The sequence below is a fragment of the Ruditapes philippinarum genome, unplaced genomic scaffold (assembly GCF_026571515.1).
Source record: "Ruditapes philippinarum isolate M1 unplaced genomic scaffold, ASM2657151v2 ctg2957_1_1_1_1, whole genome shotgun sequence".
Lineage (NCBI taxonomy): Eukaryota > Metazoa > Mollusca > Bivalvia > Venerida > Veneridae > Ruditapes > Ruditapes philippinarum.
The window spans coordinates 34,817-62,294 of NW_026856989.1; the positions used below are offsets into that span (position 1 = coordinate 34,817).

General features: G+C 34.8%; 2 protein-coding genes across 3 annotated transcripts; one reads left to right on the forward strand and one right to left on the reverse strand.

The window, feature by feature from the left end:
- Positions 1-268: 268 nt before the first annotated feature.
- Positions 269-17,006, reverse strand: LOC132748405 (uncharacterized). Of its 2 annotated transcripts, XM_060738010.1 has the most exons (6): positions 16,810-17,006; positions 10,980-11,131; positions 10,187-10,374; positions 5,209-5,236; positions 4,575-4,833; positions 269-4,342 (listed from the first exon to the last, which is right to left on the reverse strand). In XM_060738010.1, the coding sequence occupies exons 1-6, from the start codon at positions 16,853-16,855 to the stop codon at positions 3,825-3,827; spliced, it is 1,191 nt and encodes a 396-aa protein (XP_060593993.1). In that variant the 5' UTR covers positions 16,856-17,006; the 3' UTR covers positions 269-3,824. The 2 variants fall into 2 exon arrangements, with proteins under 2 accessions (XP_060593993.1, XP_060593994.1); XM_060738011.1 differs by lacking the exons at positions 10,980-11,131; positions 16,810-17,006 and adding an exon at positions 10,891-10,970.
- A 6,811-nt stretch (positions 17,007-23,817) lies between these two features.
- LOC132748406 (uncharacterized) lies at positions 23,818-26,608 on the forward strand. Its single transcript, XM_060738012.1, has 3 exons — positions 23,818-24,115; positions 24,665-24,753; positions 25,066-26,608. The coding sequence occupies exons 1-3, from the start codon at positions 23,995-23,997 to the stop codon at positions 25,237-25,239; spliced, it is 384 nt and encodes a 127-aa protein (XP_060593995.1). The 5' UTR covers positions 23,818-23,994; the 3' UTR covers positions 25,240-26,608.
- Positions 26,609-27,478: the final 870 nt, after the last annotated feature.

A 27,478-nucleotide genomic window follows, 5' to 3' on the forward strand; every position in this document is an offset into this window, starting at 1 on the left:
TGTGGGTTCGAATCCCGACAAGAACTTTGGATTCTTTCATGTGAGGAAGCTATCCAGCTAGCTTACGGAACGTCGGTGGTTCTACTCAGGTACCCGTTCGTGCCTGAAATAATGCACGGAAGGGCACCTGAGGTCTTCCTCCACCAGTAAAGCTGGAACGTCGCGATATGACCTATACTGTGTCGATGTGACGTAAAACCCAAAACAAAACAAAAAAACCCTACATTTTCAGTTTGTCATAAAATTGTTTCATTTAAAAGGCAGAATGCAAAATTCGCTTTTTTATTATCATATTATGTTATAAGTCATTTTCTTACAGATACAAACAATGTGTATTTGTAAGAAGGGCTAATGGGATGAACAGCACCGGCCACAAAAGTTACAGGAGATATAATTTCAGCATTGTACATGGACTGTTGTCCGACTATATGGATTGTCGGGCCTCGGTGACAAAAATGATGAAATAACATTGTGTTGTTATTTTCTGTATCTTAACGTTAGAAGATTCTTTCTCTTTTAAAATGTCTTTTTATAATAAATGGTATACAAAATTTTCCTTGTAAAGTAAGTGCAATTTAACATTGGCAAGATATTTACCCTTTGCGACGGATTGATTTTCAGAACAGAAATGCAAACACAATGTATATAAATCACAATTATTGTGTAAAATGCATTGGAATTTTGACTTATATTATCAATTTAGAAAGATTCATACAACTCTTTTCTTGGTAGAGCTAAATTATAAGAATATTTAATGGAATCTGACTTGAAATGGAAAAAAATGATTTATCATTAGTGGGCGGGGTAATGTTTTATACCAGTCTGAATGATTATTAATTGATTATGCAGTGTTGCGACTTTTTGAATGTAATGAACTTTTGTTATTTAAAGTGTTTTAGATTAAATAATTTTGTGTATTAATGTGTTACTTTGTTAATGACGAATATTTGCGTAGAGTAACTGTAAGAAATACAAGGGTTTTTAATTTCACATATTTTTCTTATTGAAAATTCATATGATTTTAATACATGACATTTTTAGCATTTTATACTTCGCATTTTTTTTTGAGGACTTTTTTCCTGTAGCAACACATATATAGTAGATAACAAACATGCAAATATCTTTTCTGAAGGAATTTGTTTGAGGTTGTGTCTTATTTTTGGCTTAAATGCCTAGCCTAATATTAAACAAGAACTATCACTATATGTGATTAATACCCCCGCAAGACTGCTTCGGAAATGAGGTAGTTACTAGAAACAGAATACCTTGTCAAAAAATTGAAATAGAGTTATGGTTGTGAGCAATTAAAGAAAGCTGTGGTTCTTGTATGTTGCATTTCCTTCCACTGTGGTTAACCATTGATGAAGTTTTATTGAATTACTTGAATTCCAACCAGTACTTTTCAAGTTATGCTTCGGAAAAGGAAAAGTATCAAAGAGCAATTACTCTATAATTAGTCAAGATGGAGTAATGTTTCTTTTGCACTGCACTTTCTCTCAATGTGATTGACCATTATATGAAATTGTATTGAATTCCAACTAGTGTTTTTCAAGTTATGCTCTGGACAAGAAAAAAACAATGGAAAAGTAACAAAGGGCAATAAGTCTATAATTATTCTGGATAGAATTATGGTTCTTGTGCACTGTACTTTCTCTTATTATGCTTGACCATTGTATGAAGTTGTTTCGAATTCCAACCAGTACTTTTCAAGTTATGCTTCGGACAACGAAAAGTAACAAAGGGTAATAACTCTGTAATTAGTCAAAATGGAGTTATTGTTCTTGTGCACTGCACTTCCTTTTATTGTGTTTGACCATTGTATGAAGTTGTTTTGAATTCCAACGAGTACTTTTAAAGTTATACTTCAGACAAGGAAAACTATTAAAGGGCAATAACTCTGTAATTAGTCACAATGGAGTTATTGTGCACTGCACTTCCTCTTATAGTGCTTGACCATTGTATGAAGTTGTTTTGAATTACAACCAGTACTTTTCAAGTTATGCTTCTATCAAAGGGCAATAACTGTAATTAGTCAAGATGGAGTTATGGTTCTTGTGCACTGCACTTCCTCTCAATGTGTTTGACCATTGTATGAAGTTGTATTGAATTCCAACCATTAGTCTTCAAGTTATGCTCCGGGCAAGGAAAATGCAACGGACCGCAGGACCGACCGACCACCGGGTGATCCTATATACCCCCATATATATAACAGCTAGCTCGTGCACGTTACAACCTTCTATATAAATCAAGTACCCCTTGTGTAGGGCGAAAGTTGACTCATGGGTCAATATTAACATTTGTTTTGAAAGTTTACAAGGCAATGCTACATGCTCCAGGCATTGAAGTTTGCTAAAGCTAAATGCCAATGTAATTTGAAAATAGTTGAGGTAGTACGCAAACTTTAACGTAAATATTAAGTTAAAAAGGGCTATAATTCTGTGAAAGTGCTTGATATAGTTACCTCCTCCTGGTTACAAGTTGGAAACATGATGGTAAACAAGTGTGCAAAATTTCAAAGTTGTATGTCAATGAGCTTTGAAAATATTTGAGGTGGTACGCAAACTAACATAATGGTTATACTGACGCTCGGGGTCTGGGACAGCTCTCATTAGTCTTCAAATAGTCCAGCTAATTGTTCTGTTTTTGTTTTTTTACAGCTTTTAAACTTGCCCTTCACTGCAGTTAACTTACAGTCTTATGGATTGATTCTCAACTGTATTGCAAGGAGACAAAGAAATCCTTGTGGTTGTTTTAAGGAATTTATCAAAAAAGTGAATTGAAAATAAACATGTAAAAATAATATCAAACATTAGGCTATATCTGAGCATACATGTATGAAATAGATGACAAAATGACAAAACGAAAATGATAATTTGTCAACAAAATAATTATACTATAGGTGGTCTACTACAAACACGAATGATAGAGGAATATGATATAGTAATATATTTGTAAGCAGATGGACACTTATGTTATTTAACCAAACAAAATCTAATTTTAGAGATAAAGTAAATCAAACGTCAGTGTAAGTGTGATTAATTAAAAAGAAATCGCGAAAACTTACATGTTAAATCATCCTCAAAGCAATACTTGCTACTTTTAAAAATGGCGTTAAAATTGAAGATTTTTAGCCGATATGTAAGATTAAATTTGATTGGCCAAATAAGCTTAGGTGAATCATATAAAAAGCTGGTAGGCAAGCATTTGGTCTATTGTGTCCTCAGTAAAATCATTACGTAATACCAATTCGCCGTGGCAAACCGGCATAACATATTTGTTTTTTTTTTTTGTTACTAAACTTTATTGCGTTTGTTCAATGGTCACTATAATATACTGCTTTTTACTGTCGTTTACTGTCAGAGTAAAACTTTCTAATATCAAAATGGCGCAGTACATACAATCGGAAGGCTTTAGACTTCTAGATGAGTTTAAATTGTCATTTCTCAGTTAGTTTCAACAAACACAGTCCTTCCTTTACATGAGGAGGAAGAATAGTGTTAACATATAATCCTGAGTAATGTTGTACACAAAATTGTTTGTAATGTTTACATAATAACTGATAATGTTTACATGTAAATATATGCTATGTTTTCATTTACTTCATGTTATGCCGCATCAGGTAAATTGTCTTTTTACTACCTCCCGATTCTTTAACAGTTAAACAACAAACGATCTCTGCAGTAAAATATTGTGATAATATTAAGGCAGGATCACTGATAAGAAAAATATCTGATAAATGTCACAATGAGATTTGAGTTTGTCAAATTCTTTATGCCTTCTTGATTGCGCAACTTTATAAAATGAAATTGTGGATACCATTCAAACTATCCTCCACAGCCCCCGCCGCAACCTCCACCCCCGCATCCTCCGCCCCCACATCCACCCCCACCTCCGTCTCCGCCCCCACATCCCCCTCCACCACCGTCTCCGCCCCCAAAGTCACCACCACCACCAAAGTCACCACCACCACCAAAGTCTCCGCCTCCATAATCCGCACCACCATAATCACCATCACCCCCTCCTCCGTAATCTCCTTCCCCGTAATGTCCTCCCCAGTCTCCATCCCCGCCACCAGTATCGTAATCAGCAAGTCCGAAGTCTGCATCCCCGCCGGCATCAGCAGTATCGCCGTAGTCTTGAAAATCGCTTCCTCCGAAATCATTCACCGAGGCAAGATCTCCGTCATAATTAACATCAACGTCAACATCAATATCTACATCTACATCCATATCATAGTCAGCATAGCCCCAACCATAACATGGATCATAACCCCAACCCCAGCCCCAACCCCAACCCCAGGGCCGTCCAAAACCATAACCTAAAGCCGCACCAGCTAGGAATCCTGAAAATTATTAATTTTCTTTTAAAACAGAAAGATCATCGGATAAGATTTTATCATTTAAAAATAACGTTAATTTAATTACAATTCGTCAATAAAGTTGCTGAAATAAATACAAATAGACAACTGAAGTAGTCTTCTTAATATAACAAATGTAGCCAATTAGCTAGTTATCTTTGCAAAATATCTTTAAAAGTTATTTTGAAATTAAAAACTTATAATTACGTGTACATACCTTTTGAGAAATCACCAGAACTTCGAGATCCTCTTCTTTGCCGATGTCTCTGTTGGACTACGACTGTTTGTTGACCCGGAAGTTGTTGTCCATATCCCGGCGGTTGTTGTCCGTATGCAGGCGGTTGTTGGCCGTATCCTGGTGATGGTTGACCGTACCCCGGAGGTGGCGGGAATGCAGGCTGCCCGTTCATCGGTGGAGGATAAGCCCCTGGATTAGCGCCATTTTGTGAAGCTGCAGGTACATTTGGCGGTGGAAGCTAAAACCATACAAAAAACCGATATATATAATGTAGATCTTTATATATATGAAAATTAATTCACAATGTGATTTAACAATTATTTGTTGTAATCATTTATGGTTAAATAATTTGAAGAAAATAAATTTCTACGACAGTATAATCATTCATTCTTCATCAATGCACATAAATATATGGATTTATGTATGTAACAGTCTTGTACTATAACTTGTGTTGTGTACAAGCTTATATAGTCAAAGGCTATTCTTTACGCAGTCATAAAATAACAAAAAATTACACGAGTGCTCTATTCTCTTGGACTATGTAAGGTGGAAATACCACCCATCAAAATAATACACTTATGCAATAAATATTTCCTGTACATTTGAAACTTACAATTTCTGCTATCGATGACATCCATGTTCTGTAAAAAAAGAAAAACAATAATAACTTAGAAATTAATTAATCTGAATAAAATCAGCTCCTTATTAACTCTACGCATACATGCAAACTGAAGTAAATCTGAACTTTAGTCAGATTGATAATTAATATATTTATTTTATACATTTAACATTTCTGGTGACAATACAACCATTCTTAATTAATTTGAGAAACACCTACATGTATATCGTGTTTACTTTTTGTATGTTACTACTCTGATGATAGCAAGTACTCTACAAGTATTAGCATTTCCAAAAATACTTGGAATCGCCGTTCAGCCATGAATATAGATCTAAATAATATTTCCTTTCTTGCCTTAATATATTATTATTGTATGTTGTCAACACATAAAGCCAACAAAAAAGTTGATTTACTCTACTATTCCGTTCTTGTCAAACTATTTTGACGCGTTCAGTTAGATTCTGCTAGGTCAGAATGTAGCAGATACCCAGTATTGCCCATCATAATAACTTGACTCATAGATAACATAGTACAATAAGTTAGACTACATGCGCTACTTAATTAGTACGTGCATCCATCGGCAAAAAGAATAAGCTAATTAACAACAGTTACTTACTACACAGTAAAATTGATTTCTGCGAACATGCTATTTATATAGTGCAAGTTTTGGATATACTCTTTTTTAGACTACATTCTCTAATCAGAAAAGATCATGTAGCAAAAAAGATTGCAATTGTCTGTGTTTATCCTGCAAGAGACAAAAGACTGGTACTGAGTTGGTGCATTGATAATGGTATTTTTCAGTTGTACGAATAAGTAACCTGGCAAAGCATGGCGGTTGAGCGAGTCCATTTAAGCATCCCTAATTGATTTTTTTCACGTCCATTTTGTTATCATGTGATACTGAATTATTCGCTTTGATTGGCTAAAGGCAGGCGGTGTACAGGTAGAACTGTTTTCAAATCTTGTCAATTGTATATATCGCCTTCCAGGAACGGCGATAACAATGTATTCTAGTGTGTGTGTTTGTGTGGGGGGGGGGGGGGGGGGTAGGGGGGGGGTCTTTCTGACGAATGTGGTGAATTTAGTAAAAGAGCAGCGCATATACGCCCAAATGCAAATTTGTGTTAAGAAATAAAATAAAAAGAAAAAACTTAACTTAAGAGTCGCCCACTTGTATGGAACATGTCTTATTTTAATTCTCATTATGATACTAAAAGACGCCAAGGGTAGGGACATATATAACCGTATGTGCATGCTTATTTTGTGTAACTGTTAGTGGAATCTAAATGATATGGTAACAAATAATTTTCTTTTTTTACCTCTATTTACGTCAGTAACATCAATACCCACAGAGACTTCTAAGACATGTTTACTATATACATGTAAATCTATGTATGGGTTTTTTGCTATACATGTGAAATAAGTAAAACATACATGTATATATGTTTTCCTATCTAAGTGAACACTGGGGTTGGGTCAATATTGACCTCAGGGGCATGACTTGTATCACTTTTGTGGATGTCCACAGGGCAAATGCTTGGTGTCAGATATCTAAGTTATTCGAACATACGTAAAATGTGTAATAATTACCCCCCTTTATTTATAGGTTTGATAGTCATGTGATACCCATCTAACCAGATCAGTCTTACATTGGAGAAACACATAACAAAAGTAGCATTGTTACAGCTAACAACTAACTGCAGATACCCAAAATATGTTACATTCATGTCTACAATTTTCATTACTAACATTGTATGTATGTGTAATGTAACACGTGTGATCACTAGTACAAATGTATATTGTATCCTCCGTGTTACTGTGCTTTTCTGGTTTGTATTTGCCTAACTGTTGTGTCTTCGTTTGTGTGCCTAACTATAGTAATGTTACTGTATAGTCTCGTAAGAGAGGACACTGTACACATAAGTTGAAATATTGTATGAATGTGTTCACAAATATTTCAGGTGCATAACTCTAAAATCTCCGCGAAACATCTGCCTTAAGTAAGATATTTCCCTTCAACGACTTCACTCAATTTGTACGACGAACTTTGCAGTATAGTTGTTGTGCAAAAATAGTTACTTTATAAATTAATCTTGTATAATGATTATAGTAAGAATTTATCTATTTCATTAACATATTTTTAATATCATATTCCTTTCAACTGACGGACTTGTTATCTTATTGTTTTGATAATTTTTGTTTCCTTGTATTTTGTTTGTATGCTCGTTTTGTATGACTCACGATAATAAGATAATAAACAACTAGAAAATAGTCAATATTTATCCCTAGTTACATGTACATATTCTATGCTTAATGAGCGTCCAAACAACGTAACGTGAGATATGCACAGCGATAAACAACTATAGTTACTTTGTTAGTTAGTATTTACACAAATGCTGTGCATATATGAAATTTAGAACGCTACAGCTGATTTGTTAATTCATTAATGTGGTTTGTCAGTAAATTATCTGCAAGACGTGCGACACATTTCTCTACCTAAGTATCCGAACCTATACAATACTTGGTTATCCTCATCTACACTTTGTCAATCTACAATACTTGTATATCCTCATCTACACTTTGTCAATCTACCATACTTGTATATCCTCACCTACACTTTGTCAATCTACAACACTTGTATATCCTCACCTACACTTTGTCAATCTACAATACTTGTATATCCTCACCTACACTTTGTCAATCTACAACACTTGTATATCCTCACCTACACTTTGTCAATCTACAATACTTGTATATCCTCATCTACACTTTGTCAATCTACCATACTTGTATATCCTCACCTACACTTTGTCAATCAACAACACTTGTATATCCTCATCTACACTTTGTCAATCTACAATACTTGTATATCCTCATCTACACTTTGTCAATCTACCATACTTGTATATCCTCACCTACACTTTGACAATCTACAACACTTGTATATCCTCATCTACACTTTGTCAATCTACAATACTTGTATATCCTCATCTACACTTTGTCAATCTACCATACTTGTATATCCTCACCTACACTTTTGTCAATCTACAAACACTTGTATATCCTCATCTGCACTTTGTCAATCTACAACACTTGTATATCCTCATCTACACTTTGTCAATCTACCATACTTGTATATCCTCATCTACACTTTGTCAATATACAACACTTGTTATCCTCATCTACACTTTGTCAATCTACAACACTTGTATATCCTCACCTACACTTTGTCAATCAACAACACTTGTATATCCTCATCAACACTTTGTCAATCTACAACACTTGTATATCCTCATCTACACTTCACCAATCTACAACACTTGTATATCCTCATCTACACTTTGTCAATCTACAATACTTGTATATCCTCACCTACACTTTGTCAATCTACAATACTTGTATATCCTCACCTACACTTTGTCAATCTACAATACTTTGTATATCCTCACCTACACTTTGTCAATCTACAATACTTGTATATCCTCACCTACACTTTGTCAATCTACAATACTTGCTTATCCTCACCTACATTTTGTCAATCTACAATACTTGTATATCCTCACCTACACTTTGTCAATCTACAATACTTGTATATCCTCACCTACACTTTGTCAATCTTCCATACTTGTATATCCTCACCTACACTTTGTCAATCTACAATACTTGTATATCCTCACCTACACTTTGTCAATCTTCCATACTTGTATATCCTCATCTACACTTTGTCAATCTACAACATTTATATATCCTCATCTACACTTTGTCAATCTACAACACTTGTTTATCCTCACCTACACTTTGTCAATCTACAACACTTGTATATCCTCACCTACACTTTGTCAATCTACAACCACTTGTTTATCCCCATCTACACTTTTGTCAATCTACAATACTTGTATATCCTCATCTACACTTTGTCAATCTACAATACTTGTATATCCTCACCTACACTTTGTCAATCTACAACACTTGTATATCCTCATCTACACTTTGTCATTCTACAACACTTGTATATCCTCATCAAACACTTTGTCAATCTACAACACTTGTATATCCTCATCTACACTTTGTCAATCTACAATACTTGTATATCCTCATCTACACTTTGTCAATCTACAACACTTGTATATCCTCATCTACACTTTGTCAATCGTACAATACTTGTATATCCTCACCTACACTTTGTCAATCTACAATACTTGTATATTCTCATCTACACTTTGTCAATCTACAACATTTGTATATCCTTACCTACACTTTGTCAATCTACAATACTTGTATATCCTCATCTACACTTTGTCAATCTACAACACTTGTATATCCTCACCTACACTTTGTCAATCTACGATACTTGTATATCCTCATCTACACTTTGTCAATCTACAATACTTGTATATCCTCACCTACACTTTGACAATCTACAACACTTGTATATCCTCATCTACACTTTGTCAATCTACAACACTTGTATATCCTCATCTACACTTTGTCAATCTACAACACTTGTATATCCTCATCTACACTTTGTCAATCTACCATACTTGTATATCCTCATCTACACTTTGACAATCTACAATACTTGTATATCCTCACCTACACTTTGTCAATCTACAACACTTGTATATCCTCATCTACACTTTGTCAATCTACCATACTTGTATATCCTCATCTACACTTTGTCAATCTACAATACTTGTATATCCTCACCTACACTTTGACAATCTACAACACTTGTATATCCTCATCTACACTTTGACAATCTACAACACTTGTATATCCTCATCTACACTTTGTCAATCTACCATACTTGTATATCCTCACCTACACTTTGACAATCTACAACACTTGTATATCCTCACCTACACTTTGTCAATGTACAACACTTGTATATCCTCATCTACAGCAATCATTTGCCTTGGGTAAGGTGTTATAGTATATTTATTTTTATGATAGAAGTACTAAAACATACCCCATTGCACTTCCGTTAGGACACAGAAAGAAACAGACTGGACTAGACAAGTTGCTGCCGGTTGTCCCGGGTGTTGCCCACTGTGGGAAGGCTATCATATAACTATAGCTCGTTTTCTTCGGGATTTTCTTCGGGCAGTTTGGGATCTTCTTGCAAATAGGACCAACTGCTAACATATTACAGACGTTCTGAAACATATTGATTTTGGTATATATTCAGGTTATATAAAATGTGGTTATAAGGTATATTTTTGAAACAATAGTGATCTAGAAACTGTATAAAGTTATGTATGGAAGCTCAGAGTAAAGAAAATAAACATTTTCAATTTTTCATACAAAATAACGATAATTATTGATAAATTGTAAGCATAAATATTTTAAAAACAAACGGGAACAAATTGATAAATTGTAAATATAAAGCTTTTAACAATAAACAGGAACATACTGATATATTGTTAGTAAAAACATTTTAATAAAAAACGGGTACAAATTGATAAATTTTAACGTGACGTGACAAAAAGGCATACACACTTTAGCTTTACTAATACGTGACATGACAAATAGGAATATACTCTTAACGTGACGTGTGACAAATATGCATACACACGTAGGTTTACCTTGAACGTGACGTGGCAAATAGGCAAACGCTCTTTATGTTTATCATTAACGTGACGTGACAAATAAGCATACGTTCTTTAGGTTTACCTTTAACGTGACGTGACAAATAAGCATACGCTCTTCATGTTTACCTTTAACGGTGACGTGACAAATAAGCATACGCTCTTTATGTTTACCTTTAACGTGACGTGACAAATAGGCATACGTTCTTTAGGTTTCCGGAACCATGCCATCATTGAATCTTGAAATAACACCACAAATACTTTCTTCCATTTTGTATAGCCATCACTGTATAACAAGTACCCGGACTTACACGGCTGTGATTGTGCTTTAAATTAAAATAAGAATACACAAAAGTAAAGCAGTTCTCCTTGATCCATAAAACAACATTAAAATCTAAAAATATACTACTGCACTTTACTAACTATATCGTTATTTAGCCTAAAACATATTGTGTCTTTGTGTCGGGGTGAAGACACGACGACACAATATGGCAGAAATCTACGGTGGCATAGAGTTGGCATTTGCAGTATTTTTATCTCGTGGCAGCGACTTATTACCTCAAGGCCTCAAGATATTATCTCGTGGCCACGAGTTATTAACGTGTTGCCTCAAGATATTATCTCAATGCCACAAGATAATGATGCAGTTATTTAATAATAATTATCTAGATAGGGGGGGAAGTGAACTGTAAGCAATATCTTTTCACTGCTTCTGTGGCGAATGCACCACTGCCACAGCGTTTAACTCAACGTTTTTGCGAAAGCTATTACCAGTGTGATATTAACTTTCGTTTAAGATGAAACGATTATTTTCATTGGCTAAAATGAGTTGTGACCGCAAAATAATAAGTTGTGGTCACACGATAATAAATCTGGTCACGAGATAATATATTAAATATAATAAGTCGTGGCCACAAGATAATATCTTGAGGACACACAAAAAATAAGTCGCGGCCACAAGATAACATCTTGAGGACACAATATAATAAGTCACGGCCACAAGATAACATCGTGAGGCCACAAGAAAATAAGTCGTGGCCGCGAGATAATATCTTGCTCAAGGACTCTATATAATAAGTCGCGGCCACAAGATAACATCGTGAGGTCACAAGAAAATAAGTCATGGCCACAAGATAATAAGTCGTGGCCACGAGATTAAAATATACTGCAAATGTCACATCTTTTCCACCGTAGAAATCAGCCAACATAGGTCAGTGCATATTTTTTAAAACGGCATAATTATGTTGTAAGAATCTTACATCGACTGTCCGTCGGAATATCTAGCTCAGCTCGAGGGTAACTGTTTACTGTAACGTGGCTTTGTCGAGTTTCGGCTAAACACAGTTACCCGAGAGCTAGAGATTCCCGTTTATCACGTCAGCCAATGTTTGATATATAACATACCGTATAAAACCTATTTCGGAAAGAAACATAAACGAAAACTAATATTTTCATTTAGTCCATTTTTCCTAAAATTTTTGAATATGTTTATGGAAGACTTATCCTTGATAATATACACCAGGGTATGTATCCAGATCATCAGGGTTTGATGATAATGTCAGACTCTTATGATAATAACAGGCTCCAAGTCGTGTGAATAGTGAAAATATCGTGTGTATTTTTTATTTAAGTTGATTTCCATCCCGTTTTTTTCCCGAAGTGAACATTAGCAATATAAAACTGCTATCGGTTTTTGCAAACATGGTGAAAATCACCATTTTGACCTACTTCATAAATTTCGATAGATTTTCACCATTTTTACTGTCTTCCTCGTTGGTAAACAATCACATTATGGTAAACACCGTAGGGAACGTGCTACAGCATCGCGCTTAGATGAGGAAGACAGGTAGGTGATTGTTATTCCGGTCCATACTACAAGTAGTTTAGTTTCTAAAAGAAGTTTTTGTGAGAATACAATGGGTGAAACTAAATAAAATGGAATTTTGAAAGGGGATCCGAGGTTATGAAGCCTGCATACCACAGATAAGCTGTCAAAAGACACAATTAAAAAGCAGGCAGCATACCCTAATGATGATTAAACAGTATTCAAGTGAGAAATAATGCAACCTTGTTTTAAGTTGGAATTTCCATCAACAATTATGTATTTTGTAAGTATTTAAAAAGGGTTTGTTACTTTTGGTTTTCTTGGATTTTAAGTTTCGCCGACATTGAGGTCATGTAAACATATTCATGCTTTACTGTAAAGAAAGACCCCACAGATATCCCTTTGTGAAATATTTCAGACACGAGCGGGCATCTGACTAGAACCACTGACCTTCCTAAACTAGCTTGATAGATTCCTCACATACAAAGAATCCAAAGTCATGATTGGATTTCAACCACCGCAGTAAAGGAAAGATGATTTAAAGTCGGCGACCTTATCCTGACTCTGCCACTATTATGTACCTCCACCAGACTCTATGGAAAAGATATTGTAATTGTCTGACCTTTATACTCTATATATTTCAATATTTTTTTTTCTTTTCAGAAACATGAAAACTTCTATATAGGATGTCTGAAATAAATAAAAAACGACTTTTAATCTAATAATGACAAAATAATCTTCACTTCAACAAAGAAGCATTCCGAAATGACGCCTGGGTCATGATTTGATTTGAATGCTTTTTGGTTCGACAGTAGGATTTTTAAACATTCCCTTTTTTGAAATCCAGATTTTTGGTTTTCGTATCCCAGATTGCAACCGAAACCATTTGAACAACTTTGGTAGAAATTCATGTAAATTTCATCAAATTCGGTCAAGTAGTTTCTGAGCGGATGAGATTGGACACACTTGTGTATGACAGACGGACGAATAGCCATCGGGCCAATAAACAGCTGAGTAGAGATGTATCTGTAACCGAAATCTGGTTATAAACTGTAACAAAATCGGATAAAAATCTATGCTGTAACCCTCCACAATTCACATAGCTCTATACTGTAACATTGTTTATTTTTTCAATCGCATTTGACGAACAGGAAAATAGGTTCAACTGGTAATTTACTTTTATTAACGTTTCTAAACACTAACGTTTTGTAGGCTTACTTTTGTAGGCATGCTTAAATAATGATAGAATGGGGGGAAAATGCGTTGGTCTCTCGATTCGAATTTTCAATCTGTCAAATCAGCACATTTATGAGACAATATAGAGATAATACTGCGATGCAAGGGTCGGAAGAAGTATATGACTAGATACCGGATCCAGTTCCTTACAAGCAAAGCACAAACTACGTGTAGTATGGACCGGTGTCGCGTAATAATCATACGGGCGTAATATTACCACGGTTTAACATGTTTTTTGCTTTGAAAATTGGAATAAATCTTTAGCATAGAACAATTATTTCGGTGCATGTATTTGAATATTCTGACAGTATTTATTTTCTTCAGAATATATGCGTGAACTTGAGCTAAATCTCCAAATTTTGCATCTTTCGTAGGGCATTTTGAAAAAAACCTGCAAGGTTCTAAAAGTATTAAATTCATGAAAATAAATGCTTTTAACACTTTTATACAATTAGTCCATCGATGAAGTGTCGTCCTCAGAAATTGTTAACATACTCACGCACCGTGCCGTACAGACAAAGGGTTAGAAAATCAAAGCACAGAAGGCGCTGCATTTGTTTGGGTCTCAGAATGTAAGAAAGGTGCAGGTTGTGAGATTATATGTTTAGTGCCACCAATGCTTTCCAGCGTTTTAATTGTAGTAAATTGGCTATAAGACTATTTGCAACACTGATATTCAATCCAATGTTTATTTGACTTTAACAATTAAAAAAAATAAGTTACCTTTACTAGGATTTGAACTCCAGACCTCTCGCTTCCTAAGCGAGCCCGAAAACCCTTCAGCCACGGTGAATTAATATGTGAACGGCCTGAAGAAAACCATATTATTCTAAATTAGGGCTTGTAACGACTTTTAACTGTTGTTTAACACAGATGTAAATAATCCTGCAGCTTACTATAAGCATGTATATTTATAAAGAATCAAACGGCTGCAAGTTCTGTGGTATTTTCTGATCTTTGCAATCTAAATCGTACTGTATATCTGTATGCATTTTCCTGTATAAGTTTATTTTTATGTATTATAATTCCTTTTGTAAGGCACCAGAGTTTGAAACATACGGAATTCTGCATAACTAGAGTTGCGTCAAAAAATCATTTATGTTCTTATTTTTACGACAGCCACACTTTATCTTTGTATATCATGGCTACTTCCTTAACAAAAACACTTAAAAAAAAGAATTTAACAAAAAAAAAAAAGTTTCTTGGAGTGGGATTCGAACTCGAGACCTCTCACTCACGAAGCGAGCGCTTTACCACTGTACTACGGAGAAGTTATACACAGTAAGGCTGAATAATATCAAGTCATTCTAAATTTAGAACTTCCATTGCAGTTCGGGTTTGTAATCCTTATTAATTTCGTGGTATTTTGTTCAGGGTAAACCTGTTGTTTATAATTGAAGTAAATATTGTAGCGAAAATCCTCTCGCCCAAACAGTCCGGCATGTAGAATCTATATATTCACGGATTTAAATTAAATGTCAATTAAAGTCCGTGATATATTCCACTACTCGGTTTGTGTAGTATTCGGTAATCTACATGGCTAAAAATAGTATTTTCATTGATAAAATCATATTCATCCGCGTAATTTGTGATTGTGCATTTATTGACAATTCTATAAGCCAACGCTATTGCTTAACTTTAAATGCGTTGTAATTTGTTGGATACTTGTAACAAAATAAAATATTTCTTTCTTTTAAATCGCTAGTTTTAAGCTGTTTTGAGAACTACTTGTTGTTAGGTTTGTAGTAAACTTCTGTGTCAGAGATTGAATGTCCGCTTTGTATTTAGTTATTTTCGATCAGAAAATACAATAAAACAATATTAGAAATCTTTGACCATTCGGGAATTACTTTGCTTGAAAATTGATGAGCCTGTCTTTGACCATCTTTACGCAGTGATCTCCCCTGAATTTTTCGGCTTTAGTGTACATACAAAAGGGAAGTAACCGCTCCAAAAAAAGTGGACTACTTTCGGCATTTGCAATTAGCAACATTAGACTCTGAAATTTCGCTACCATTATTTGTTTGGTCTGACGACCCAAACAAATAAAAATGTAATTTCACAGTTGAAAATTGATTAAAAATCATTATTGATACATTTTCTTGAAGATAAAAAATAATTTCATGTCATTTTTCAGTTTGAGCCTTCTACATTGTGTATTATCTTTCATATATTTCAAGGGAGCCAGCGATTATCCGTCTCGCTTTTTGATTTAAAGTAACGTAACCGTTAAGCAACAGAGGTGCACAATAAAGGACCAGACAGGTTATAGTTTATTTACATAACTTCCTTAAAAGAGGTGGAAAAATGTCAAAATTTGTGTGGTGGGTCAATATTTCTACTGTCTTTGTTATTTTCACCATGATGCTGGGGCTTTCTTAAAAAAAAAACAAAAAACAACAGTTGAGATGGAAATCAGCGTGTATATACAGACAAAAGTAGAAATACTTCCGGTATTTTCACTATTCTCGAGACTATTCTCAAGACTTCGAGCCTGTTATTTTATCATTACGATCAAGCCTTCTAGACCTGGATACATACCGTGAAACTGTCAAGCGGAGTTACGCCTGCGTAATTTCGTTGCTTGCTACGCCCCCGTTTAACTGATCATAACAACGATTTATATGTTTTGTTGTTTTCCCACTAACTTCAGTGATACGAACATATTATATGTTTTCTAGTAGAGCATGCGTTCTCCAAAAGACTTGTACGATACACTGTATTTTTGGGGATAAATAATGTTTTTGAGGGCACGAAAAAGTTTAATGATATATATTCTGTATGCTGTACGGATACCCCACATTCGTGTTATATAATGTAAATAACGGAGATTGTCAGGGCGTGGTGGCGCATGTTAGGAAGCAGGGTCTGTTCTGTAGAAAATAAACCAAAACAAATTACAGTAACTATAGGTTACATATATAACAATAAACAATTACTCACGTCTAAAGGGTGGCGACCTCACCTCCGTGCTAGATACGCATCCCATTTTCGATTAAAATCACATGTAAGTAAATAAGTATAAAACAGGTGACCGATGTGTCCTCATTCCGTATGCGTCAAACATGAAATTTTGTTTTTGCTTCAACTTATAAATGATCTGTTAAATTATTCTATTTATAGCTACATTAAATATATATCTTGTATAGATCTACCGTACACGGGTATCGATTTTTAGGTATGCGTATCCAAGTACAGGAGCGTATTTGTCGGAGGGTACGACTTATTGAGTGGTCAAATTATTCATAATCAATTCTGTGATCTTATTACAAAATAACCTCAGATATCACACTTACATCTCAAACATTATTTAATTTCTGGCTTTCAATATGTATTTTTTTTCTTCTGACTTAAGCGGTAAACTTGTAAACACATCCTTATTAAGTAAACAATGTAAAGTTGATCTTTTGCGTCACGAATAAATCAGGTATGTTATGTTCTCTCACGTTCTGGAATATTTAACATGTGGTCAGTCTTTATCACTGTCAATGGGCATTACATAACATATTATCGCATGGTTTCGAACTGCCCATTATACTCAGTACACTTCAACACTGCATTTTAGCACCTGCTAGGCTCAAATGGGGCATCGGTAACGAACATTCCGAATAATATCAATGAAATAAAATTTATTCTCATATATACAACTGCTAAAATAAAAACGTACATCCGCTGAATAAATAATTTGCGCTTGAAAAGTCCTTAAATCTTGAATCAATATTAATTTCTCCACAAGATACCAGTTTACAATCCGTCTCTTTAAATGTTCAAGGGTTGCACATCTTGTTGTTTTAATTCGGTTTTTTTTTCTTTCTTTTTCTTTTTTCTTTTTTTTTTTGGTGGCAGCGAAACTGCCTTATTATGAAAAGCTGTAAGGTAGTTTACGACAGCATTAGATGGTATTGGTTCATTTTATCTGAACCAACAACTGTCTATTCTATACCAGTCCAACACCTGTCCATTCTATACCAGTCCAACGACTGTCCGTGCTATACCAGTCCAACGACTGTCCATTCTATACCAGTCCAGCAACTGTTCATTTTATACCAGTCCAACAACTGTCCGTGCTATACCAGTCCAGCAACAGTCCATTCTATACCAGTCCAACAACTGTCCATTCTATACCAGTCATGCAACTGTCCGTGCTATACCAGTCCAAAAAAACTGTCCATTCTATACCAGTCCAGCAACTGTTCATTTTTATACCAGTCAACAACTGTCCGTGCTATACCAGTCCAGCAACAGTCCATTCTATACCAGTCCAACAACTGTCCACTCTATACCAGTCCATCAACTGTCCGTGCTATACCAGTCTAGCAACTGTCCATTCTATACAAGTCCAACAACTATCCGTGCTATACCAGTCCAACAACTGTCCATTCTATAGCAGTCCAACAACTGTCGATTCTATACCAGTCCATCAACTGTCCATTCTATACCTGTCCAGCAACTGTCCATTCTATACCAGTCCAACAACTATCCGTGCTGTACCAGTCCAACAACTGTCCGTGCTATACCAGTCCCCAACAACTGTCCATTCTATACCAGTCCAACAACTGTCCATTCTATCCCAGTCCAGCAACTGTCCATTCTATATCAGTCCAACAACTGTCCATTCTATACCAGTCCAGCATCTGTCCATTCTATACCAGTCCAGCAACTATCCTTGCTATACCAGTCCAACAACTGTCAATTCTATACCAGTCCATCAACTGTCCATTCTATACCAGTCCATCAACTGTCCATTCTATACCAGTCATGCAACTGTCCGTGCTATACCAGTCCAAAAACTGTCCATTCTATACCAGTCCATCAACTGTCCATTCTATACCAGTCATGCAACTGTCCGTGCTATACCAGTCCAAAAACTGTCCATTCTATACCAGTCCAACAACTATCCGTGCTTTACCAGTCCAACAACTGTCCGTGCTATACTAGTCCAACAACTGTCCACTCTATACCAGTCCATCAACTGTCCGTGCTATACCAGTCCAGCAACTGTCCATTCTATACCAGTCCAACAACTGTCCATTCTATACCAGTCCAACAACTGTCCATTCTATACCAGTCCAGCAACTTTCCATTCTATACCAGTCCAGCAACTGTCCATTCTATACCAGTCCAACAACTGTCCATGCTATACCAGTCCAACAATTTAACTGTCCATTCTATATCAGTCCAACAACTGTCCATTCTATACCAGTCCAGCAACTGTCCATTCTATACCAGTCCAGCAACTGTCCGTGCTTTACCAGACCAACAACTGTCCATTCTATACCATTCCAACAACTGTCCGTGCTATACCTGTCTAAAAACTGTCTATTCTATGAAAAATGCCCTATTAATTAGGCCCCAAACACTGTTTTTTTTTCGTTTGAGAAATGTTGATAAAAAAGTGACCACTTTTGCGGCGCCGCCCCCCCCCCCCCCCCTCCCCATCAAAAAGGTACATCAGGGGGTTGCCAGGGGATGTGCCCCCTTCTGTTTCGGGGGGTTTGAAGGGGGCGGCAGACCCCCTCATCTCCAAGAAAATTTTGGACATGAGACAGGCTAAAAATTGTGATTTTTGGCAATTTTGAGACTTCCCCTCATTGCCAATGTTACAGGAAATTTAAGATTGAACATGCTGTTAGAGAGGCCATGTTCCAGTCAACATTTGTGACAAGTTTCATCAGTATTGAAGCATTTTTTTTATAGCAGTTTGAACTTGTAACAGGAGGCTTTTCAATGAAAACGGCCATTTTTTACAATATGCTCATGAAGGAAAGGGTTAAATAACACGTTTGCCCGTTGTACATATATAGATGCGACTGGTGTCCATAATAATTCTATACAACAATTCTCAATATTGTCCGTGATATATCTGTTCGCCAATTATCCTTGCTTTATCAGCATAACTACTGTCCGTGATATATCTGTTCGCCAGTTGTCCTTGCTTAATCAGCATAACTACTGTCCGTGCTATATCTGTTCGCCAATTGTCCTTGCTTAATCAGCATAACTACTGTCCGTGCTATATCTGTTCGCCAATTGTCCTTGCTTAATCAGCATAACTACTGTCCGTGCTATATCTGTTCGCCAATTGTCCTTGCTTAATCAGCATAACTACTGTCCGTGCTATATCTGTTCGCCAATTGTCCTTGCTTAATCAGCATAACTACTGTCCGTGCTATATGTGTTCGCCAATTGTCCTTGCTTAATCAGCATAACTACTGTCCGAGCTATATCCTGTTAGCCAATTTTCCTTCATTAATCAGCATAACTTCTTTCCGTGCTATATCTGTTCGCCAAAAATAAATAAATTAAAAATAACGTTTTAAAGGCCCATTATGCTTTTATTTGTTTTCTTGAAAGCTTTTTTATTTATTTTGGTGTTCTTCTATAATATCAAAAAATCAAATTGACCTATTACCTTTTTTCATCTGTTGCTTTTTGGCAATGATGAGTACAGTTATATATAGTGACTTAGTATTTTATATGGAAGTCAAATACTACATTGTTTTGACTACTTTTATGACAAATTTTTTCACTTTTATCGCTACTTCAGGTTACAAGCATCTAACATTTCTCTGATACCATTATTTTAACATGTTTGCTTTTTCTAAAGAAGTATGCAAGATTTCCCATTAAAGCAGCCTCTGGCGAACGATTGTTACGGAGCGTACAAAAAAAAACTTAAGTTTGTTGATAAGCTTTATAATGTACAGTGAGTTGGCCGATAACGGGTCACTAGCGATACTTTTAGTGTTTATGAACGAACGATTTTTAGATTCATATATAAATGTATGATGATAAGAAGTATTTTTATTCCCCTTTTACTGTATACTTCGTGTGAATTCATATTTTGAATGCATCGTGGTGTATTTACCGTTTCCAAACCCTTTGTAAACATGCCAATAGCGGGTCAAATCGGCCATTAGCGGGTCACGTGATAAACGAACGTGGGGTTTTCTCAAAACATTAATTATCTGTCAAATTCTTCCCTTAACCAGGATAATATTACACAACTATGTGTTACCGCTGAGTATTAAAGTGAAAAGGGTACCAATAAGTAAAGAATCCAAGTGGCAGCTGCATGATTGTGGTAAAAACAATAATGATTGTAATAATGCTAATCTAGATATCTGCTCAATGTATTGTTAATTGTGTAGATAACATATTTATTTCATTTTCAGGGTTACAGGGGACAAAGCAGCTCATCGAAGCAATTTTGTGCACATTCTATGTAAAATTCCATTTAATTAACTGTAACACAAGTCTCTTGTTGTGAATCAAAAGGTTAAAATGCAGTCTCAAGAAATTTGCATGTTCTTCTATGTGGTCATTATGAGGAAACACTTTCTAAGAATAACAAACAAACAAAAGTGTCAACTGATTTTCTCTTATTTAGTACACTCTGTGATATAAACAAATAAAATTATAACAAAAAACATGTAATGGTGTAAAACAATATTGACTACATCATTTAACAATACTGACTTGGTTCAACGTCAAACCTAAAAAAACACATGTGAATAATGTTAAACAATATTGACTAGATCATTAAACAATACTGACTTGGTTCAAAGTCAAACCTAAAGAAAAACCCATGTAATCATGTAAAACAAAATTGACTCGATCATTAAACAATACTGACTTGGTTCAACGTCAAACCTAAAAAAAAAAACATTTAATTATGTAAAACAATATTGACTTGGTTCAATGTCAAACCTAAAAAAATACATGTAATGATGTAAAACAATATTGACTAGATTATTAAACAATACTTGATTGGTTCAAAAAATTATGAATTTTCAGTCACTTACAGGCACATTATGTGTATGAAAGATTAATAATTCTGTCGAAAGTGCAAAAATGAGTTTAAATATGTTGTAATATGGATTTATATCATATGAGATGCTTATCATCTGATAAAAATACCTTTGAATATAAAATCATTGTAATAAAGCAAGTAAATTAATACAAAATACTAATTAACTTTTACTGTACTAAACCTAAGCAAAAAGGAAACTAAAAATGGTTCAGAAATATGACCAATAAGTAACTTTTGGAAAGTGCAAAATGGACATTAAAAATAACTAAGCTTTGAAAAAATAAAGTGATAGCCTTAAAATAACAAGACTTTGAAAAAAATAATGATAGAATTGTTAGGCTTAATTGGCTTTTACAGAGTTGAAAATTTACACATGTTTATTCCTTGTTCAGTGTCATAGCAGGGCCTTCTGGGATTTTATCTAACATTACAGAAAGTTTTTGAAAATTACTCTCAATATCTGGGTGAAATATAATATAGTTGCATGGCAACACAACCCCACCACCTTCAGAACTTGGAGCCGGCCATGGTTGGAAACTCTGAGTGGGCTCACCGGTAACTTCAGCTTCGATATGTCCTTTGTCCATAATGGTACGAAAAAAACCAGCTATCCCTCGTGGAACATGGCTAATTGGAAGTCCTGCTACATCTCGCAACCGTAGCTGGCGTTTTTGGTCAGTGACACTATCATGTAACAATGTTTGGAATGACTCAAGTGGCGGCAACCACACCAAGCAGGCATCAGTATCATGGATATTTGTATATTCAGGCTCTACAGTTAGACATTCTGTGGCCAAAGCCTCTCTGGGCCATCTCACTTAACCACTCAGCCATAGATGTTTCTTCCTGTTCAGTGAAAACTGTAGCAGGACCTTTCATAGTGTTGATGTCTGTTTCCCCACTGTATCTCCTTTGCAAAAACCCGTATGACAGTACATGGTCACATGCAGCTTTTCTTAGTGACATACTCTTGTTACAACCTGTATAGGGCTCGTCTCACTCTCTGCACTTTCCCAGGACTCATTCGCTTCCCTCTGTATTTTTTTACCACTGCGGAGGCTGCATTCTGGGCTGGACTACATTGAACACTTTTTCTCTTTCCCTTAGGCATTAGAATCTGAAACAATAAAACAAGTAAACAAATGAGCTTGTCATGTCATGATGTGAGTAATGACAAAGAACAATAACCAAAAGTCCGGGGGGGGGTGATTACAAAAATATTCATGCTAGAGTGATAAATCTATCACATGTGATGTGTGTGATAATAAGTAACAAACATTTGAAGATAAAAGTAGATACCACAAGAAATGAAGAAGTAATAAAAATAATAATAATAATAAATTTGTTTTAAATTTTAAACAAAATTCTAAGCTCAATTGGGAAATAATTCTGTAAAAAAATGTGTGCTAAAGTAATAAATTTTGTCACACATCCTGTGGGTGATGATAAAAAACATGTATTTGAAGTTTAAAATGGATAACTTAAAAATAAAGAAGTTACTGTACAGTTAAAAATAATATTTTAGAATCTAGTCTAGAACAATTTCAATGTTGCAGCAGTTTATACTACATAAAACACCATATTTTAGCATGGACTGCATAATTCAATTGCAATAATAACATAAATAAATTAAATTTTATATTTATTTGTATACAAACCAAAATTTGCTTTAAAAAATATTTTCTAAAACCTGTTGAATAACTTTGAGGCGGTCCCTTCCTGGAAAATTACATGACCCGCTATTGGGCAACGTGATGCAATTTAATTCACCAGCGCTATCACTATAATTCCTCATGCATTTTTTAAACGACTGCTGCTGCAGATAGTTAACATATTGGTCATCAAATACCTACCAGCTTTGATCTTATATCTTTTGGGGTTTTTCAGCAATAAAGCAGCGACTGCGAATTTGTGTTGTTACTGGCGCAATATTTCGCGACAAGCGGAAACGCTTGGTAAAGCATCTGAATGAATCTGATTAGAATTATCCGGATGTTTACATTTGTTTTTCGCTGTCGAGGAGCTAACATCCAAATGCACATGACTGTTAGGTTATAACACTTTTAAGTTTAAAGCATTAAGTAAAATAATTTATTAAATTACTGACTGACCCGTTATTGGCTATGATCCGCTATTGGCTAACTCGCTGTACAGTGAACTCGACAGTTCCGGGTCGTCGACAATTCCGGGTCAAATTCAGAAAAATATGTTTATTATTTGGAAATGATTTAGGTTTTCATAAATTTTATAATCAAATCATACTGACTAATAACTAGGATACTTTCACGTTGATTTCGGATGTTGTCATTTGAAGAATGGATGTCGCAATCACGAAACGCTTGACGGCATCATTTCCCACGAAAGTGAAAGCAGATATTATTTGTTTACATGCCACCGCAAAAACTGTTATTTGTATCAATAATTTAAGTAATACAGGTATGTTTTGCACAATTATTTGAAGATTATTTATCACTGAACAAGATTTAAAACTTTCATCGCTTTTGTCAAACGTCTTTATGAAGAACTAGCAGACAATATGACCTAGTTTACATATGCCAATTTCGGGTCAGCCAGAGGGAAATTCTCAAAATTAGGGATGTCTTTCAAAAACGTTTTTGGTAACTTTTGAAGAGTAATTGAATGTATATATTGATATATCTAAGGTAAATCCTTGTTACTAATCCATTTAAACTTGTGTCTACATATATTTTGATATGCTTTAAATGTGGATGGTGTCCTCTGTATAGAACTATTACAATGGTTTCAACCAGTCTTAAAAAGTTGTATGTTTTTGATATTGTTACAGTACTTAGATAACAAAATGTATTTTTTGTGTGTGTTTTTCAAGTGATTTTTGTACGGTTTTACTTGTTGATGTTGTTTGTTTGAATTTCTTTTTTTTTTTGGGGGGGGGGGGGGGGGGTTTGGGGCTGGCTTCATTTTATATTTACTGTATGAATAAATATTAAATTGATCTTTTTTTAGGAATATGGCTCCGAAGAGAAAACGGAACATACCTGTTGTTCACATTGCAGACCCTGTTAGAGAAGATGAACCATTCCAGTGTCCTGATTGTACACCGAAGATATTAATATTTGTTTTAAAACATATTTCTGAACTGAGATAAAGTTTTTCACAAGATTATAATATATATTCTGTATGTTCTGTAATTGGAAATAAAGTAGTTGCACTCTTAGTATACTTACACTAGCTTGTCCATCTGTCAGCATGTTACTCTTTTTCTCAGCTGTGTATTTACTTTAATTGGATTATAAAAAATAATAGAGTTATAACTTCGGTGGTGCAAAGTGCAGCATTTGTAAAATGAATGTGACAGCTCTTAGTAGAAAAAATAGTATAGCACTGTATTACTTTTTTTATTTCAGCCGATAAACGATCCAGTTGAACACGATCAACAGACAAGATGTTCAGAGAGTGTTTGTATCAGTAATGATGATGATAGACCAGCTATTTCAGTCATTGAGATACAGAAATCAGTTATCAAGGGGTACCATGCTTACAAGATTCGGCCACCATATACAGTACCTCCAATGTGCTAAAGAGTTGTTGTATCATAGTTTGGGGACCTTTCTGTTGAAAATGTGACAGAGTTAAATCGTTTACATATACATGCACAGTGCGTTAACTTGAGTGCAGGTATTAGTTACCCGCACTCCAGAGCATGCCCATTGATTGGTTCATTTCGTCCGGGGTTTACAGTCATATTGTGACGACGCGATGGAAATATCCTATTCAGATGCTAGTTCATTGGTTACTTTTTAGTGAGGTTTTATATTGTGTCGGTGCTCTTTCTATTACATAAAGAATACACAAATATTAAAGACATTAATGCTTGTTTGGTGTGTGTACCACCATTAGACCAGTGCAATGAAAATATGCACTCAATGGTAACAGATGCCAAATATTTTTTTAAAATTATTTGATATTGCTGATCTGCCTGTAGGGCATGTTCCTAGGTCTTTGGCAGGGTTGTGTCGTTCTGTATTAGATGAAGGCGGTAATATATATTTGCCGAGGCCACAGGAGAACCAATACCCACTGTAATCCACCCACTGTAATCTTATTTTATGTATGGTCTAATATGTTCCGCATTTTTATGTAGATATATATTATTTTATTCACTTATGATACAGTAATTAAATGTTATCCTTAGCATATCATTACTATTTATTTATTATTATTATTTTACTTTAAATTATTACATTTAGTGTCTACATCCCACATTACAGTAATTTAACTTTTTTTATCATTTGTCTTTCAAAGTTTATCTTAATGTGCTTCTTTTATGAGTTTTATGTTTATATGCATGTATGTCGGTCATAAGCTATACATAGCTTATGTTTTGTAAAGTGTTATATATGTATACCGACAATAAATAAATTTTGATTTGATTTGATTTGATTTGATGTCTTGCAGTCTATTTTTTTCCATGTTTTTATATGCAATATTTTATGTTTTTATATGCAATAAGTAATTGCAGGTGATTTTTGTTCTTTCTTTGCCTGTGATATATTCTACCTCTTTCATTTACATTTTATTTTTTATATTGAACAAAAAAATGCTCAATAAAAGTGTTGTTATTATGACAGCTGTTTTGTTGAATCGTTACATCGTTTGAGATGTCCCCCGAAGACAAATATAAACATTTTATCACGTGACCCGGAAATGGCAAGTGCGACCCGAAACTGTCAAATATACAGCGGGCAGATGTAGACTCTGAAAAATAAGTTTACCAAATTATTAGAATTGTTGAATTATATCATAGTAAGGGGGAAGTATTTGTTGCACAATTTATGCAGTTTAGTTTCTCTCAACTTTCGTTTCAAAGCGTCACGCTTCGGTAATTTCGTTACTGACCCGGAACTGTCGAGTTCACTGTATTTGTAAAAAAAATCACTATTTATAGTCTGGTCGAAAAACTTGATATTTCGCCAGAACATTGCAATAGAGCATATTTACAGTTTTTGGAAAAACATATTAACTGCATTTTATAACATCCCCATCATATTTAAAATGGAGCTCAATATAGCACCAAAAGTTATCAAGTTACATTCACAATTTATGTACTAGAGTACTTTGTTATATGAACACAATATTTAGATATTTCAAGTGGTAAAATTAATGAAACTTTTATCACTTAAGTAAAACAAAGTATCTACCGCCATCTTGAACTCCACCTCAAATATTTCAATGTCGCTGATCGGAAAATTTAGTCAGTACTCAGTATTTTAGCAGAACTCAAATGACACCTTTAGACCTCTGGAAACCCAAAGTGCGTTGATATCTAGCATATTAACGCACTTTGAGGTCAATTTCTCGATTTTGACCCCAAAGTGCGGTGTTACAAGCCTGGACGTATATAACTATATATTACATTGTACAGACTACATATACCAAGCTAACGTTTTAGTTAATGTCAAATATTATATTTTTCAGATATGAGCGTTTCCCGTAACAGAGTCAGGCATGTTATCTATAATTCACCATTTTATACCTTTGTTGAGCATGTTCTTTTTTCTTTCTTCTTTCATTCCTTTCGTTTAAATGTTAAAAATATGTTTTACAGTTAACATAATTGGTGTTAAAGTATAACTGGCTACGTAGTTAAATGTCAAAAGCTTCCTGGTAATGTATAAATTATACATAAATATAGTTGAAACAATTACATGTGTCGTGTTAATGACGACTGATTCTCTCGTTTAAAGGTTTTTCTCATATTATGGTTATAGTATCGCATGACTCGGGTTGTAACGTTGGTATTGGGTGATATTCTATCAC